The sequence below is a fragment of the Mesoplodon mirus genome (genome assembly GCF_964341445.2).
Source record: "Mesoplodon mirus genome assembly, chromosome: 11".
In the NCBI taxonomy this organism is placed as follows: domain Eukaryota; kingdom Metazoa; phylum Chordata; class Mammalia; order Artiodactyla; family Ziphiidae; genus Mesoplodon; species Mesoplodon mirus.
Window position 1 is genome coordinate 41,787,199 of NC_138987.1, and position 16,825 is coordinate 41,804,023.

Consider the following 16,825-nt stretch of genomic DNA (forward strand, 5'->3'; position numbering starts at 1 on the left):
GCACAAGCAGCCATGGACCATAGTACATGAATAAGCGGGGCCACGTACCAATAAAACTTTATTTGCAAACACGGGTGGTGGGCCAGAAGTTTACTGATCTCTGCTCTAGCCAAAGGGAACAGAGGAGCAAGAGCTCAGAGTCGGTCTGGCTTGATCAGGCGCTGGGTGTGGGGAGATGCCAGGTCCTCCAGCCGTGGGGGGCTGGAGTGGGCCCGCTCCCTCAGGGCAACTCCAGGCAGGTCCCTGGCCCTACGCGTGGTAACCTCTGCCTCTGTGTGTGTGTTAACTTGAGGGAGGTCACGGCCCCGCCAGCACCGAGCGGTGACCCCGGGACCCTCTCTTTCAGACGTGAATGAGTGTAGCAGCAGCCCCTGCAGCCAGGAGTGCGCTAACGTCTACGGTTCCTACCAGTGTTACTGCCGGCGAGGCTACCAGCTCAGTGACGTGGACGGGGTCACCTGCGAAGGTGAGGGCTCCCCGCTCGGCTGAGGGTGAAAGCACCCCTCCCTTGATCCCCATCCCCCATCTCCTTCTGGCTGCCGGCTGGTTTGTTTATTTTTCCCTCTAACTGAGATTTATTTGGATGCACTTTACCCATCGTTGAGAGTGAAGTTTGTAAAGGTGCAAAGCCACTCACAGATTTTTCTTTAGTAAAATGAAACATGACGGTGGAGATCGCCATGTGTGCCGGGACCTCGAGCAGGGCAGTGGTGGGTGAGGAACGGATGAGGAGGGGGCCCAGGGGCCGCCCACATCTCTGACTCACAGCTCTGCCTCTGGCCTTTTCTTTTTTTTTCTTTTTTTTTTTTTTTGTGGTACGCGGGCCTCTCACTGTTGTGGCCTCTCCCGTTGCGGAGCGCAGGCTCCGGACGCGTAGGCTCCAGACGCGCAGGCTCAGCAGCCATGGCTCACAGGCCCAGCCGCTCCGCGGCATGTGGGATCCTCCCAGACCGGGGCACGAACCCGTGTCCCCTGCATCAGCAGGTGGACTCTCAACCACTGCGCCACCAGGGAAGCCCGCCTCTGGCCTTTTCAAAGCCCCTCCCTGGGCCTGGACCATCCTCTCTGTAACATGGAGGTTAAACCCACACACACCAGGTTGTCAAAGGATGAATCCAAATGATGACTCAAAAGCACTTCATAGGTGCCTGGCACAATGTAGGTGCTCAAAGGATGACTCTTGTTAAGATTATTACTGTTTCTATATAAGGTGTGTTTGTTATTAGCACATTTATAATAATCAGCATTAGGACGTAGCCAGCCAGGGCACCTCTATGTGTGTCATTCTGAAGCCCTGGGCACTGCCCCCTGCCACCGGTTCCCGAGTCTCCCTCCTCCCCTTCCACGTGCACACTTCACACCATGAACTTGCTGTGTGGCCCTAGGCTAGGCTCTTACCCTCTCTGGGCTTCAGTTTACCCTTATGGCGTGATGGTCTCTGAGGCCGCCCCAGCCGCAGCACTTTGAGGCCCCCCGCGCCGTGTCCATCTTGTCCTGTGTGGCTGCCCTCCAGGCCACAGCTCAGCCCACCACGGGGGGTGTAGCCCAGCCGGGGTCCACACAGATGCTGAGGGTGGGCTTTGCCGTCACAGACATCGACGAGTGTGCCCTGCCCACCGGGGGCCACATCTGCTCCTACCGCTGTCTCAACATCCCTGGAAGCTTCCAGTGCAGCTGCCCCTCAACCGGATACAGGCTGGCTCCCAATGGCCGCAACTGCCAAGGTGAGCGGGGTGGGACTCCTGGGGTGTCTCAGGCCGGCTCGGGACTCTGCGGTGTTGGGGGACTGAGGCCTGGCAGCCACACCACAGACGGGGTGTGTTCGGAGAGGGGACAACTCTGCATCCTGGGTGTGTCCTGGGCTCCATGGGCACCCTGGTCTCCCATACCTGGGCACACTTGTCTGCCGGGGGTTCTGAGCCTCCCACCCTGCCCTGGGCAGCCCCAAGAGGGCCCGAAGTGGGGCTGACAGCCTTTAGGAAGATGCCCACTGTGGAGGAAACAGGATGTCAGTGCCTGGAAGACCCCATAGCATAGCACTGCTGTTTAGTCTTTTGTTCAGTCACTCGACAAACACAGGCCCTACTGGGTGTTAAGGGCAAAGCAGTGAGCAGACGGCACAAGCCTCTGTCCCGGGGTGCTGATCCCCACTGGGCGAGGGGGGTGGGCCTGGTCAGGGTGTGTGAAAACCCAGAGGTCTCTGTATTTAGGGACACTATGGCTGGAGGGTGCCGTGGGGGCCCGGGGGTTGGCTAAACGAGGGGCGAGCGACATCTATCCTGTTGTACTAGGCTCCCATTTCAGGGGTCATCAGCGTCCTGTAACCGTCCATTTGGTTCCTGAGGGGGGTGCTAAGTAGATATTTGTGAAGGGGCGACCCTGGAATGGGCGCGTGGGACTCGCCTCCGGGAATGGCCGCAGAAGCTGTCAGACGTTGGCTCTGTCCAGCCCCTCCGGATGAGTCCCCACATGGGGCTGGTGGCCCAGAGGCTCTGGAGGGCCCGGGTCCTGCAGATGTCCTTTCTGGTCATGAAGAAGGTTTGAAGACTTTGATCAAAGGCGGGCAGGAGCTGTGGCATTTCCTGGGAGGGACCCGCTCATCTCGTCCAGAGCTCCGGATGGAAGTTGCTCTGTTTTCACATTTCTGACGAAGCAGATGACCTGGCCACGCGCCCTCACCACAGCCTGGGGTCCTGCCAGACACAGTGAAAACACATTCCTGAGCCTCAGCCTTTGAGATTGGGGAGGGCTGTTTTTGCCACCAATGGTCAGGATTTGGCATCTCTTAACAGATGCCTCTGGCACGGTGACATCCCCTGGGCCCACCATTTGGCTGCTCCGGACAGTTGGAACGGGACGGCTCCCCATGTCCAGGGTGACCTCGTGACATGCTCCAGGCCGGGTTCCGGTCCAGCCCAGATAGTCACTGACTTTGGACGCTGGGCCCAACATAGAATCCCTTTAAGCCTCAGTTTCCTCGTCTGTAATATGGGGCTAGTGGCTTCTGCTCATTCCCTCCTAGGATGTTACAAGTGGCACGTGAGGTAAGGCTGATGCAACTTGGGAGCCTCAGAGAGGCACTGGCTGCCTGGGTTCAAAGCTCGACTCCGCCACTTACAGAATGTGTGACCTTAGGCCAGTCACTTAAGCCCTATGACACTTCCCTAAAATGAGGATAATAACAGTACTTGCCTCATTTAATTATAATGAGAAGCAGGTGTTTCCTGCAAAACACTTTAAGGGCTGTCATATAGTGTTTGCCGTTATCATTATTATGCTTACTCCTGGGACTGTGAATAATAGGTATATTAAATATAATCTCCTATAAGTAAAAATGCTGGCACAGGGCTCTGCTCCAGAGAGCAGCCAGTGGAGGGCAAGGATGGCCTGATCCCCCGTGACCCTGGTTGATGGGAGGCCTGGGCTCTCCTGTCTGTGGATGGGGACGGCTGGGGGGCCTTGGCCTTCACCGTGCTGCCTTGGGATCTCCTGCAGACATTGATGAGTGTGTGACCGGCATCCACAACTGCTCCATCAACGAGACCTGCTTCAACATCCAGGGCGGCTTCCGCTGCCTGGCCTTCGAGTGTCCCGAGAACTACCGCCGCTCCGCAGACACGTAAGTCCCTCGGTCCCCGCGATTGTCTGTCTGTGTTGGCCTTCCTGGGGGGCCCGGCTCCCGGCCTGGGCGGGTGGTTAATGAGCCGTGCCCTCCCACGTAGGTCTTGGGAAACTCAAGGATCCCTGGTTCTCAGGCGCCTAAATGCCAATGAGACTGGTTGCAGAAAGGGAAGGTAGTGACCTCATATGGGCTCAAGGTCGGCAGGCCTGCTCCCAGACCCACTTGTGCATGGAGCCAGGCAGAAACCCCGGCCCTCTCGCTCCCCGGGGTGAAGCCTTGGGCAAGGGACAGCTCTCTGGGCCTCAGTTTCCTCATCTGTGACATGCAGATGGCAGAACCTGCTCTGACTCAGATAAAGGTAGCGATGGCTCTGGGTGAGCCGACGTGACTTGCTGGGGTGTCATTGTTAGATGACCCCACCTGAAAGCCAGATTCTCTTCAACCCAGTGACGGCGTGGAAACAGGACGAAAGGTTCTGTGTCCTCAGCTTGAAGCTGTGTGTCCATATGTCACTGTAAGCTCACTCACTCTCAGGCCACCGGGATATATCCTGCTGGGGTGTCCAGGAGCCCCGTTCCTCAGGGAGCAGTGAGGACCCTCTGGTCTCGCCACACACGACCCCATCCCTTATTTTATCAGATGGGTCTCCTTTCGTGCCCCCGGCAGTTGTTTTAGGAAAAGCTCCACAGTGGGAGCCAATCTCAGGAACGAGGACGCATGACCCCTTCCCTCCAGCCCCGGGAAGTGCTCAAAGCCAGCACACAGCCAGGCTGCCTGGGAGACTCGGCCTCTTGTCCTTGGCCCTGGTCAGTGCCATCTTGGGCGGGGTCCCAGTCCCCAGCATCCACTTGCTGTTCTGGTCCCGCCTCCTGCTGGCCGAATGCCAGAGCAGGAGACGCTCAGACGGCCCCAGTGTTCTTCCCAGCATCAGGGGTGTTCATCCCCCGGCCTTGCGGCTCCTGCCCCCCCCCGCAGGTCCTCTCAGTTTCCCCAGTGGGCGTGCTTGCCAGGTAGGGAGAAGCCACTCCAGAACTGGGTTTGCCAGCATTCCAAAGAGCCTGTGGGTTATGCAGCTAAGTGGGCAGTGTTGGTGCTCCCCTGAGCCGTGAAGAAAGACCCGTGTCCTTAATTTGAGGCTGCGCTGCTGTCTGTCTGCGTTCCCTCGCTCCCAGGACCCTTGTCTGGGTCTGGGTCTGGGGATTCTGGAAGACTGGCTGATGGCTCTCCATGTATAACTCACACACAATCACGAAAGCAAAAGGGGAGGAGGCTGCCCTGTGCAGGGACTTCACGCCTCCTAAGCTGGGGGTGGGCAGGCCGGCAGGCTAGCGTCGTGTCCTGAGGTTGTGGCTGAAGTTGCCCCCTGCCCCCCGCCGCGTTGATGCTTGTGGTGGAATCCTTCGCCGCCCCGCAGTGCCAGCAAAAGTCATTTACTTGTTTGGGGAATGTTCACCGAGCCTACTGTGTGCAGGCACCTGGGCAGACAGTGGGCCCACAGAGGCCACCCATCCCCTGCTCTGAGCCCCACAGGAGCACGTGCAGAATGGCAGTGGGCAGAGTGCAGGGGTACTGAGACCAAGGAGGGCCCCCCCGGCTCCGGCAGGGAGCACGGTAGGCAGGGGGGCCTGGAGTCCTGGCCGTGAATATGGGGTATTCAGCGAGGAACCACACTCTGCTCACCGAGGGATGGATGCTCCAGGGCCTGGTCTGTCTCCATCCCATGGGTTCCTCAGCCTGCCCCCCAGGGGATGAAAAAGAGGGGGTTCCGTCATTCTCTGTATTAAAAGGGCAGGAAGTGAGCCCCTCCCCACAGTCAAGGTGAGAGGGGGAGGATGAGGCTCCAAGCAGCCCCTCCAGGGAAGACAGTGGCCCCGTTGACCAACATGCCGCTCACCAGCGCCACCCAGCGGCCGGAGCAGGGGCTGGGAGGCGAGTGGAGCTGGGAAAAGGTGTGGTCCCCGCCCTGAGGGTCCTGACTGAGCCCCTGTGGCTGTTCTCGGGCCTCTTGGAGATGCTGTCTGGCACTGAGATGAACGATCTGGCTTTGGTGTCCGGCTCGCTTAGGTTTGCCTCCTAAGCTCAGTCCGTTCCAGGCCCCGTGACCTTGACCGTGACCAGGTCCCGTGAGCTTCTTGCTGTAAAGGGGGCAGTGACATCGCCCTCCTGGGTTCCTGTAGGGTGACCTGCGACTGTGGGGCTGAGCCACCTCCATACCGCTTGCTCTGAGTTCAGCCCTGGGGGGTGTGGATAGGCATCCCAAGGCATGTTTTACTGCCAGTATTTATGGATGGAGGGAAGGTGGGCCCTGGTGTCCAGGTTGGGGCATGGCCTGGGAGGCTGCCCGGAGGAAGAAGGAACCAGGGCTGGGTCCCATCCTGGCTTCCGGGCCTGGCTCTCCTGTTCCTCAGTGCCATGACCTTGGGTCTTGGTCACCCAAGGGCCCTTTTTGCCTCTGTAATACCTGCTTGTCAGTGCCTGGAGGATTAATGAGGATTGGCAGTAACGCTCCACGTGCCCAGCCCGCGGCCAGCATTGGTACCCAGACAACAGTGGTGGTGAGGAGGATGACAACTGGCCACCCTGTTCTCGTCCTCAGAATCCAGAGGTTCCTCAGAGCAACTCTTCAGCCCTTGCTCTTCTGCTGACTGTGTGCCTGTGGGCTGACTGTGTGACTGGCAGGTCTAGGGTCGCTCAGCCCTTAGATAGGAAGACAAGACATGGGTTCCTGAAGGGCTGTGTGGTCTTGGGGCCGTGCCTGCTGCCCATGGGAATCTGTCTAGTTACAATTTCTCCTTTGTTAACCCTGTTGAGAAATCATGGACCAGCCAGGAGCCCAGCGTCAGGCACAGGCAGTGAGGGCTGGGCCTGGAATCCCAAGTTGAGGGGCCATAGGGGGTCTCATCCTGGTTGCCTCGTCCCAGTTGGGGGGGTTACTCTGGGACCACAGGAGCACCGCTAGCTTAGGGTGAGCACAGTGACGGGATGTAGACCGACGTGGGCAGGACACAGGCCGGAGCTCCAGGTGAGGAGGGGCCGACCCTCTCTCAGCACTGCAGACCCCTCAGATTGGAGTTTTCTACTTTACAGCACTTTTCCTTCTCCACAAAAATCCTCTTAAAGAATTTACTATCTGACCTTCAGAAAGCAATTTGTAAAATTCAAAAAGGCTGCTTTAGGAAGGACCCAGTAACTGGCACTTCTGTGGTTAACATTAAGGGGGCCTTTACAGGCAAGGTTTGAGTCTCTCTCTCTCTCTCTCTGTGTCTCTTTGTCTTTCTGTCTCTGGGCCTCAGCCTTCCCTCTCTCCACACAGCCTCCTTCTGGCCAGTGGTAACTGGAACATGACCCAGCAGGCTGGGCCGCAAACCACAGGGCTGGGCCTCACGGACTGATCAGGCTGTTAAGATCCTGAACACACAATTTCCTCCTCCCCACAGGAGGAATGTTCAGTGTCCCAGAGCCTGGGGTGGGACCGAAAACATCCTCTTTACCCCCTCGGCGGGGCAGCCCCCTGAGACCCGGGGTCTCGGAAGCCAGAGCGAGGCTGGGCAGCCTTGACTGGCACAGCTGTTCGGTCCCAGGCAGTAATGCGGGTGGACAGAGCGGGTGAGGCCCTGCCCCGGCCAGTTCCTGGGGCTTGTGTCCAGAATATCAGGAGCCTGAAAGTCAGGGAACTGCCAGCAGGGACGGCTGCGAGCATCAGACAGCCTGGGGGGCGGCCAGAATGGCCATGCCTCCCGAGAGAAGGGACTGGCCTTGAGGACCTTTTTTCTCTGGCGTGTGGTGGCCTTCAATAATTGCATTTTCATGGAACTTGGGGGGTCCCGATCAAATTCGTTGAACTGAAAAATCGGGGCACATTGTTCTCTCATGCGGGTCGAGATGGAAACCAAGGTGTGTGGTCCCGGAGGTCCGGGCCTCCTCTGCTCCGTAACAGATGTAGTGGCGATGACCTCTCCTCTGTCTAGACATACCGGCTAACAAAGACGTCGCTGCCGTCCCCAGGCTGACAGGCAGTTTGCCAGAGGCAGTGGTTATGCTTTCTGAGATGTTTCAGCAAGTATGGGGGAGAGCGGGATAGGATAATTGATGTTGGAACTGACCAGGAAAATCAGGCCCGTATTTACTCGTGTGCAGGTAGAAAGCATGTAGGTGTCGAGCTGGTACTGGAGATGAAGCCAGAGAGCCACAGCCCCACCCTTGGGAAGCAAGCAGTCTGAAAGGAGCCAGGCCCAGAAAGGCCCAGAGTGAGGAAGGACTTGGGGGCTCTGCTTGGTGACCCTGTGGGGTTGGGGGTGGGTGGAGACCATTGAGGAGGAAGGAGTATCCAGCTCTCTGGTGTGTGATACCAGGACTTCACGCACACCTCATGTTCCCTGCCTTCCACCCATGCCGGGTTAATCCTCTGGCGAATCAAAATCCTGGCCTTGGATATGGGAAACGTGGGAAAACTTAACGCACATGAAGGGGACCCTGGCGCCACCTGCTGGCCAGATCCACCAGGCCCTTCCTGAAGCAGCTGGGCCGTGTGTGTGTGTGTGTGTGTGTGTGTGTGTGTGTTTCTGTGTGTGTGTGTGTGTGTGTACACACAGGCTTTGAAGTGAGACAGGCGCACTTTGCTTCTGGCATTTAGTACAGACTGTGGAGTCATGGACAAATTACATGTCCTCACCGAGCTTTGTCAGTAGAATAAGGAGAACCGGGTGGGACAATGAGATGAGCTTGGGGAAGGAGAAACCCCGATGTACCCAGCACGAGGCCAGGCCCCGTCCCTCAGTTTCTCCACAGTCACCTGGCACCCTCCCATTTGGCCTGGACCTGGGTGTCTCTGGGGGAGGGGCTGCCCCTGAGCAGCACCCATGCCCGCCTTCCTTCCTCCTCCCCCCTGCCTCTGGGCCCCCTCCCATGCAGACCCCTCCTCTTCAGTGTTCCTGATCCTCACACACCTTTACTAGCATGGAGCTCATTCCCAGGGCTGCCCTTTCTAAGAGCTCAGAATGGTAAATATCCAACTACAAGAAAGGATTTTACATCCTGGACATAGGATGTAAAAAGAGACAGCGCTCACAATAAATGCCAAGTGTAAATAAGTCCTAGTCACCTAACAAGAGGCATGGAAACTAAAAAAGTTGAAATGGAGGCATGATAGAAGACTAGGACAGTAGGTGCTCATGGTTGGAGAATCCAAACACAGTCCAGATGGCAGAACTTCCTGGGACGTGCCCTGTCAAGTCCTGCAGGGCTCTGCACCTTGGCTCTGCTTGAAGGCAGTTGCCTTCAGGGTGTGATGGGCCTGGAGTTCAGGAGGCAGAAGATAGGCCCTGTTCTTATCATCTCACAGGAAGTTAGAACCTGTCCCCATCCTGTCACAGGACGTTAGAACCTGTCCCCGTCCTGTCACAGGACGTTAGAACCTGTCCCCGTCCTGTCACAGGACGTTAGAACCTGTCCCCGTCCTGTCACAGGACGTTAGAACCTGTCCCTGTCCTGTCACAGGATGTTAGAACCTGTCCCCGTCCTGTGACAGTAGGTTAGAACCTGTTTCCATCCTTGTACAGGAAGTTAGATCCTGTCTGCATCCTGTCACCGGAAGTTAGAACATCTCTCCATCTCCGTCTCAAGCCCTGGTTGGCCCTGTGGGCACAGACAGGGAACTGGGCCTAGAGCAGAGCGCTTAGTGAGGGAAGACGGGGAATAGCCCTCACTGCCTGAGCACAAATCTAGCTTCCTCACACACTCTGTGACCTCAGGAAGGCCACTGACTCTTTCAGCCTCAGTTTCCTCATCTGAAAAATGGCCCTCAACCCCCCATCCCCGTGCGGTGGGATCACAGTAGCGGAGGCGTGATGGCGAGTAGCCGTGCGCTCTGTAAACGGCAGCAGCCATGCTTGCCGGCGTGCAGATGCTCACTTCGGGGTCGTCTCCGAGACCCGCTCAGGAGCCCTGTGTCGCCCTGACCACTATCTGGGTGAGGATCCAGGAGCCTGGACGACACTCGGAGGGCAGGGTGTGCCTGGTGAGGACAGCCCGGGGTGGGGCTCTGCCAGTGAGAAGGGGACACGCCTCGCTCCAGGCACGACCCTTGACCCCAGCCACCCAGCGCCCCCTGAGGGTGTTGGAAGAGGCTAGTGCCTGAGCCCGCGGCCAGGAGGTCCCCGGCACCTCCCACAGGTGAGTGAGGGGTGCTCTACCCGTTGGCTGATTGGCCAGAGGGGCGGCGGGAGGCCCCGCCCAGCGAGCCCCTGCTTCCCCGCCCCCACGCTCTGTTGTTTCTCCGCTTGCTGAATGGGCCCTAACCCTCTTCTTTCTCTCTGTCCACTTTTCTTGCAGCCGCTGCGAGCGCTTGCCTTGCCATGAGAATCAGGAGTGCCCCAAGCTGCCTCTGCGAATAACCTACTACCACCTCTCTTTCCCCACCAACATCCAAGTGCCCGCCGTGGTTTTCCGCATGGGCCCCTCCAGTGCCGTCCCCGGGGACAGCATGCAGCTGGCCATCACCGGCGGCAACGAGGAGGGCTTTTTCACGACCCGGAAGGTGAGCCACCACAGTGGGGTGGTGGCCCTCACCAAACCCGTCCCCGAGCCCAGGGACTTGCTCCTGACCGTCCGGATGGAGCTCTCTCGCCACGGCACCGTCAGCTCCTTTGTGGCCAAGCTTTACATCTTTGTGTCCGCAGAGCTCTGAGCACGCGCTTTGGGCCGTGGGGGGGGCCCCTCTTGTTGCTTTCCTCACCCTCCCCTCCGGGATCCGAATAAAGGTTCAGCGGGCGCTCCCACACAGCATGGCTGGCGTGCCTTGGTTTTATTTGGCGTGGTCGGGTGTCTCTGTGCTGCTTGTCCCTGGTGGGGAGGGTGGAGCCGAGCAACGCCTGGCGCCCCCAAGGGTGACCACGGAGTGCTTTCCGTGAGGAGTGTGTGCCCAGGAGCCCCCGTTAGTGGGACTCACAGTCCACACCGCCAGGGAGCCCAGGCCCGGAGAGAAAGAGGCTCGGGTGTTTCGTTTGACATGATTCTCTCTCCTCCGCTTGTGTTTAGCCCAGAGGACGAGGTGACGAAGGCCCCCAGGGTTGATTGACCTCCGTCCCCTCTCACTTCACAGATGTGGACACTGAGGCCCAGAGAAAGGGAGGGACTTGGCCAAGGCGACGTGGGCCATTTGTGGTAGAGCCGGGCCCAGGAGCCAGGTGTATTGGCCCCAGCTTCGTTTCCTTACTGTGTCACCAGGAGCTGAGCCTTTAACCGAGGCAAAAAAAGCTCTATCATGAGACTCAAACCTCCCTTTCTGTTTGTCTTGATGGGAAGCCCAAACTTGTGGAAAAACACTGAATGCAATCGCAGCATCTTGGATGCAGCCCTTACCTAAGTGAGGTCGGTTCCCTCCAAGAAGGTTCTCAGCTTTGTACCAGGAAGAGGCAAAGGACAGCACGATGAATGTGCCGCTCGTGGGAACCCCTAAGCCAGCGTCAGGTCCTTCATATGCGTTACTTCCCATCCTGTGGGGCAGGTGTTTCATCCCAAGAGAGACTCAGAGGGGGCAGGTGATTTGCCCAAGATCACACAGTGGGTATGGGAACCTCGGTTTGCTGACTACACAGCTTTGACTCTTCCACCATGATCCCAGCCAAGTCCCCAACCTGCCTCTAAAGGCCCTGCGTCATTTAGTGCTAATGTCCATCTCCACCCTGACTCAAATTGTTCTCCCTTCGCTCACCTCCCTGGAGCCACACTGCCCAGCTCTTTGCTGCCTCAGGCCCTTTGCACATGCTTTTGCACTCTTGGCCTGAATGTTGGTTAAACCTCAGCCTATATGTTCCTATCTCAGCTGGGCCTCCCTTGACATCCTTTGGTTATGTTCTTCTGTCAGTCTTTCTCATAACACCGCCTTTGTGATGCTCATCACAGTTTGCAATTCCTATTTATCTGTTTTACTTTTGTCTTCCCCACCATCCAGAAGGCTCCGTGAAGGCAGGGACCAAGTCTGTCTCATTCAGTGCCATGTCGCTAGCTCCTGGCAGGGCCTAGCACACAGTAGGTGCTCTACCCCTGTCTGTTGAGGGAATGGATGACTTCCTGCCAACATTGCTTTACACGTCTAGCATTTCTGTGGCTGCTGGCGACGTTTTCAAGCAGAAATGTGAAGGGAAGGCAGAATGTCAAGAGGAATCAAGTAAAGGTTACTGGAGGATCCTAAGGTCCTTCCTACAAGTACATGGAAGGAAAGTGGGGAAGGGGCCCACCTTGCTGTCTAGTGGAGAGGACAGGTATACAGTTAACACTATGCCCAGTGCCCTATGACAGAGGCTGCGGTTAACTCGCCATGGGAGCACACACATGCTCCTAGCCATTCATCTTCAAGCCCCCACTGTCTCCCAGACCCCTCTCTGAGCATCTCTGGTCTGGACTGGCTCCCAGTCTATCTTCCAAGCTGAAGCCAGAGGACCTCTCTGAAGGACCAGTCTGGTTATGTCCCTCCCCTCTTTAGAAACTTCTATGATTCTTTCACTAGCAGATGAAGCCCAACTCCCTTGGAATGGCATTCGAGGCCCTGCCTACTCCAGCCTCTGCCCATCTTTTCAGCTACATCTCCCTCTCGCTCCCTGCTCTAGCTCACCCCCTTGCTTGTGTTCCACTCACGCAGGGCTCTTGTCCTTCTCTGCGTGCACTTTCTCCAGGCTTTAGCATGTGCCATGCCATCCTCCTGCAAACTGCCATTCTCCCTGAAGTCACGTCCTCAGTGAAACCTCTCCTGAATCTGAGCTCTTCTAGCACCGGGCGTACTCCATCAGAGCAGTTACCCTATCGTTACTTTTTACTGTCCCCACTTCTCTGGGCCTTTTTGAAGGCAGGGATTGTATCTGTGTTCTCTACACTTTCAGAATGTCTGGCCTGTGGAAGGAGCTCAGTAAACATCCGAATAAACATGGATGGATGGATGGATGGATGGATGGATGGATGATGGATGGGTGGATAGTATTTTCAAGGTTTAGTTCAAATATCACCTCTTCTGTGAAATCAGCAAGACACAGCAGGGATTCATCATGTATTCAGTTATTCTGTTATCATGGTCCAGATTATTCAGGCCAGAGAAGCACTTTTCGCAAAGGAGTGTTAAGATGGGGGGAAAATTCTTGGGGGCTTTAGAAGCCAGAATCCCCTCTACAACATTCCCACCAACTGACTATCCAGCTTTGTTTGCACTCGCCCTTGTTTGTGGAACTCCCTGCCTCTTAAGGTGGCCTGTTCCATTTTAGGACACCTCTGATGTTTCTCTGTGTGTACCTGAGTGCACATGTGGGGATGATATCTGAATTACCTGCCTGCTCACCTCCCTGCAGTTCCTTGAGGCCACTTAGCAGTATTCCTGGATCATCCTGCTGAGATCACACAGTGCAGAAAAAACAAACCAAGCCAGCCAACCAACCAAACAAACAAAAACACAAGAGTTTTAATATCCTCCTTGCCATTTACTAGTTCTGTGACCTCGGATAAGTCATTTGCCTTTCAGAGCTTCAAGGCCCACTTCCTGGATTATTTTGAACATTACGTGAAGTTACTTACACACGAGGCAGTGTCTGGCATGTGGTAGGCAGTTAATAAGTGTTGGTTTCTCCCCTCATTGGAAGGTACTTGAGTGTTCATTTGGATCTTGATTTAAACGGGGAATAAAAGTTCAGAGGGTTTGTAGAGCTGCCATCACTTCCGACTCCTGGACCTGCGTGTGCACTTTTTTTGGGGGGGGCTGTGCCAAAAAGCACAGTGTGCTTTGTGACTTGTGGGATCTTAGTTCCCCGACCAGGGATTGAACCTGCACCCTTGGCAGTGAAAGTGCAGAGTCCTAACCACTGGACCGCCAGGGAATTCCCATGGGAACTCCCATCCTTTTGACTCACTGTACTAAACCAAGCTCCCAAGGGTGGAGGATAATAACTATGATTATCATTATTATACTGATGAAAATAATAACAACTATGACAGCTAACACCTAGACACTGCTTTCTGTGAGCCAGGCACTGTGCCAAGCACTTAACTAACCCTCACAGAGCCTTGTGAGGAAAGTGCTGTTATGACCCTCATTTCACAATGAAGACATCGGGGAGAGAGAGGTTAAGTAACTTGCCCATAGTCCCAATGCTGATGTAAGGTGGGCCCGGGGTTCAAACCCAGGCAGCCTGGCTCTGGAGTCTGCTCTCAGAAGTGCAGCCCCATGCTGTGAAGGGGGCAGGATACCGGGATGAGTCAGTGCTCCTCAGCTTGCTACCCTAGCCTCTTCCCAGAAAGCCCTGCATACCAGCCCCATTCTAAAATTCCCAAGTGAAAAACAAAGCATTTTATTAGCTAAGGAAGGAGGCAGTGTGGTGTAGAGGAAAAAGCTGTGAAGGTTAAATGAAGTGATGTGTGCAACTGTCCAGCAGCGACATCAATGAGGTCTGAAAAACCACTGTGAACCACGCCTCTTTCTCAAATTTCAGGAAAACTAATTTCACATAAAAATGATCAACTCAAAAGTATCCGGGTTAAATCTCATAAAAGATATTGCAGGAAAAAAGAGAATTAAGAACAGAATGATATCCTTCTGGGTAATGAAAGTACACCAGGAAGATATGCTCACAGACTAGATCAAAACTGTAGCCTATATCAAAACAAACTAAAAGGATTGAGAAAATTACCAAAAATGAAGGAAAAATGTAAGCCAGAATTAGGAAAAAACAAGAAATGAAGTGATGGAACTCAAGAAATAATTTAAAATTAAAGCAGAAAGCAATTTTAGAAATAAATACTTAAGGAGAAGTTGAAGAAAAATTTTATAAATTGAAAAATGAATAACAAAAGAGATGAAAAGGCTTGAAGAGAAAGTGACAGATGTTAAAGATAGGCAAAGAAGATCCAACATACAGATAATAGAAATCTCCAAAGAACTAACCCAAAACAAGGGAGGGGAGCAATAAATACTAAAAATGATAACTCAAGAAACTTTACAGAAATTTTAAGAAAAAGATTTGAAATTCCATATTGAAAGAACACCCAACATACCTAAAGATATTGACTCTGAGCAACCATCACCAAGACAGAGAAAACAGAAAAATCCCTGTGCCTTTGGGCAAGAACAGCAAGTGACTTATATGGGAAAAAAATTATATTATCATCAGACTTCTTCACAGCAACACTTATGCCAGAAGGAAATGAATACTTAGGATATTCAAGAAAATGTAAGCCAAGGATTTTATACCCAACAAAATGGACTTTCCTGTACAAAGGGCACAAACTATTATCAACACGCGAAATTGTCGACATGCAAGCACTAAACATAGTTACTCATAGAACTACAACTAAACGAGCGCAGTAAGAAAAAAGGGAAGTATAGGGACTTCCCTGGCGGTCTAGTTAAGACTCCGCGCTTCCACCGCAGGTGGCGTGGGTTCGATCCTTGGTCAGGGAACTAAGATCCGGCATGCCACGCAGTGTGGCAAAAAAAGAAAAAAAAAAAGGAAAGAAATGGCTCAGACAATGTAGAAATAGCACATCTATTTAAAAATTGTAGGTAGAATAGGGAGAACATATCCAAAAAAAATTATTCTAATTAATTATGTTAGTGGTAGTAATTTTAGTATTGTTATTCTGAGAGTACTGGGTTAAATATGAAATATACTAAATAAATAAGTATGGACTATTCTATCATCTTCTGTGTTCTTAAGAACGAGGATTTTGATATGGAAAAAAGGAGATTCCTTTGGTACATAGAAGAGATTAAGTAAAAAACTATGTGGTTCTTGTTTTGAATTGTAAATATCAGTATGAACTCATGATGTAGTTTATCTTTAAAAATGTCCACTGAAGAAGCTTAGAAACAATGACCAACTCAGTAGGACTGAGCATTCCTGGTATCCAGATTGTGGTCTTGAAATACCATTTTCTACTAAAAAACAAAACAAAACAAAAAACAAACCCAACACTTCTTGGAGAAATAGCTGGGGCAGTAAAAGTGTAAGATGAGGCTGGACTGCCTTGTCAAGCCAGACAGCAAGAGAACCATCAGAGATTCCTGGGGCCAGGTCAAAAGGACTTGGGAGCCAACCCGATTTACCCTCTGGCCAAAGATGGGAAAACTTGAGCTCCAGTAAAGGATAATAATTGCAACAGGTTGAAATCCATCAAATAGTTTAAATCTATGAGTTCATACTGATATTTTAAAAAAATCAACTGATAACCTCTGGATGATGATTGCTAGTTCATTATCCTGAAAACAGGTCAACACGAAGAAAGAATCAAGCATTAATCTTGCTTTTCCTCCATGAACTATACCCCCTGGTAACAAGATAGTGTATGAGGGGAAGCATCTCTTTACAGAAGTATTCAAACTAACAAGTGAAAAAGAAATTATAGACTCGGACCACAGCATTGTGCCATCCCCGATGAATCAGTGGATCTGGACCCTGAGCATCAGCAGCTGCTAACGTCACAGAAAGGAGATGACCAGACACCACATGCCTCCGATGGAAGACACACCACCACCTGTCATTTCGCTAAAGGACCTGGGTCTGCATCTGATCAGGCGTCTGGATCCGGCTGCCAATGGGCAGGGAATGCAGAGGACAGGGGAACACACTGGGCTGCACCGTGAGGATGCAGTCAGCAAGTCCAGAAGCTATGGAAGCTCCATAGCTCAGATGCTTTGCTTTCCTAACAGGTAAACTGTATGGAGAGTGAAGGAATGGAGAGGAAACCTGAAGGTTAAAAAGGACTTTAGAAAGATATAACAGGGACTTCCCTGGTGGTCCAGTGGGTAAGGCTCCACGCTCCCAATGCAGGGGGCCCGGGTTCGATCCCTGGTCAGGGAACTAGGTCCCTCATGCCACGACTAAGAGCCCGCATGCTGCAGCTAAGAACCCGCATGCTGCAACAAAGATCCCATGTGCTGCAACTAAGACCCAGCGCAGCCAAATAAATAAAAAAAGAAAGATATAACAAAAATTTTTTAATGGACAAGTTTAAATGATAGTGTCTTGAGATGCACACTTATATGACACAGATGTAAAGGAACCCAGGTAAGTGATTGCTAGGATAGTCAGGACAGGAGTTACTTTGGGGACACACGAGGGGGTTGAGATGGGTCTGGGGCCCACGAAGGCGCCTCAGGTGGCAGGTGAAGCTCTCTTTCTTGACATGGGTGCTGACTATAAAGTGGTTTGCCTTATAATACTCATT

General features: G+C 53.5%; 1 protein-coding gene across 2 annotated transcripts in view; it reads left to right on the forward strand.

The window, feature by feature from the left end:
• Positions 1-16,825, forward strand: part of FBLN1 (fibulin 1) — a 77,679-nt gene that overhangs the window by 39,545 nt on the left and 21,309 nt on the right. Inside the window, exons 12-15 of one of the 2 annotated variants that reach the window (XM_082634863.1) lie at positions 347-466; positions 1,593-1,724; positions 3,496-3,619; positions 9,953-10,405. In XM_082634863.1, coding sequence (XP_082490989.1) covers positions 347-466; positions 1,593-1,724; positions 3,496-3,619; positions 9,953-10,307 — 731 coding nt within the window. In that variant the 3' untranslated portion in view covers positions 10,308-10,405. Of the gene's footprint in view, positions 1-346; positions 467-1,592; positions 1,725-3,495; positions 3,620-9,952; positions 10,406-16,825 lie in introns of those variants that run through there. The other variant, XM_082634862.1, reaches the window with a different exon arrangement.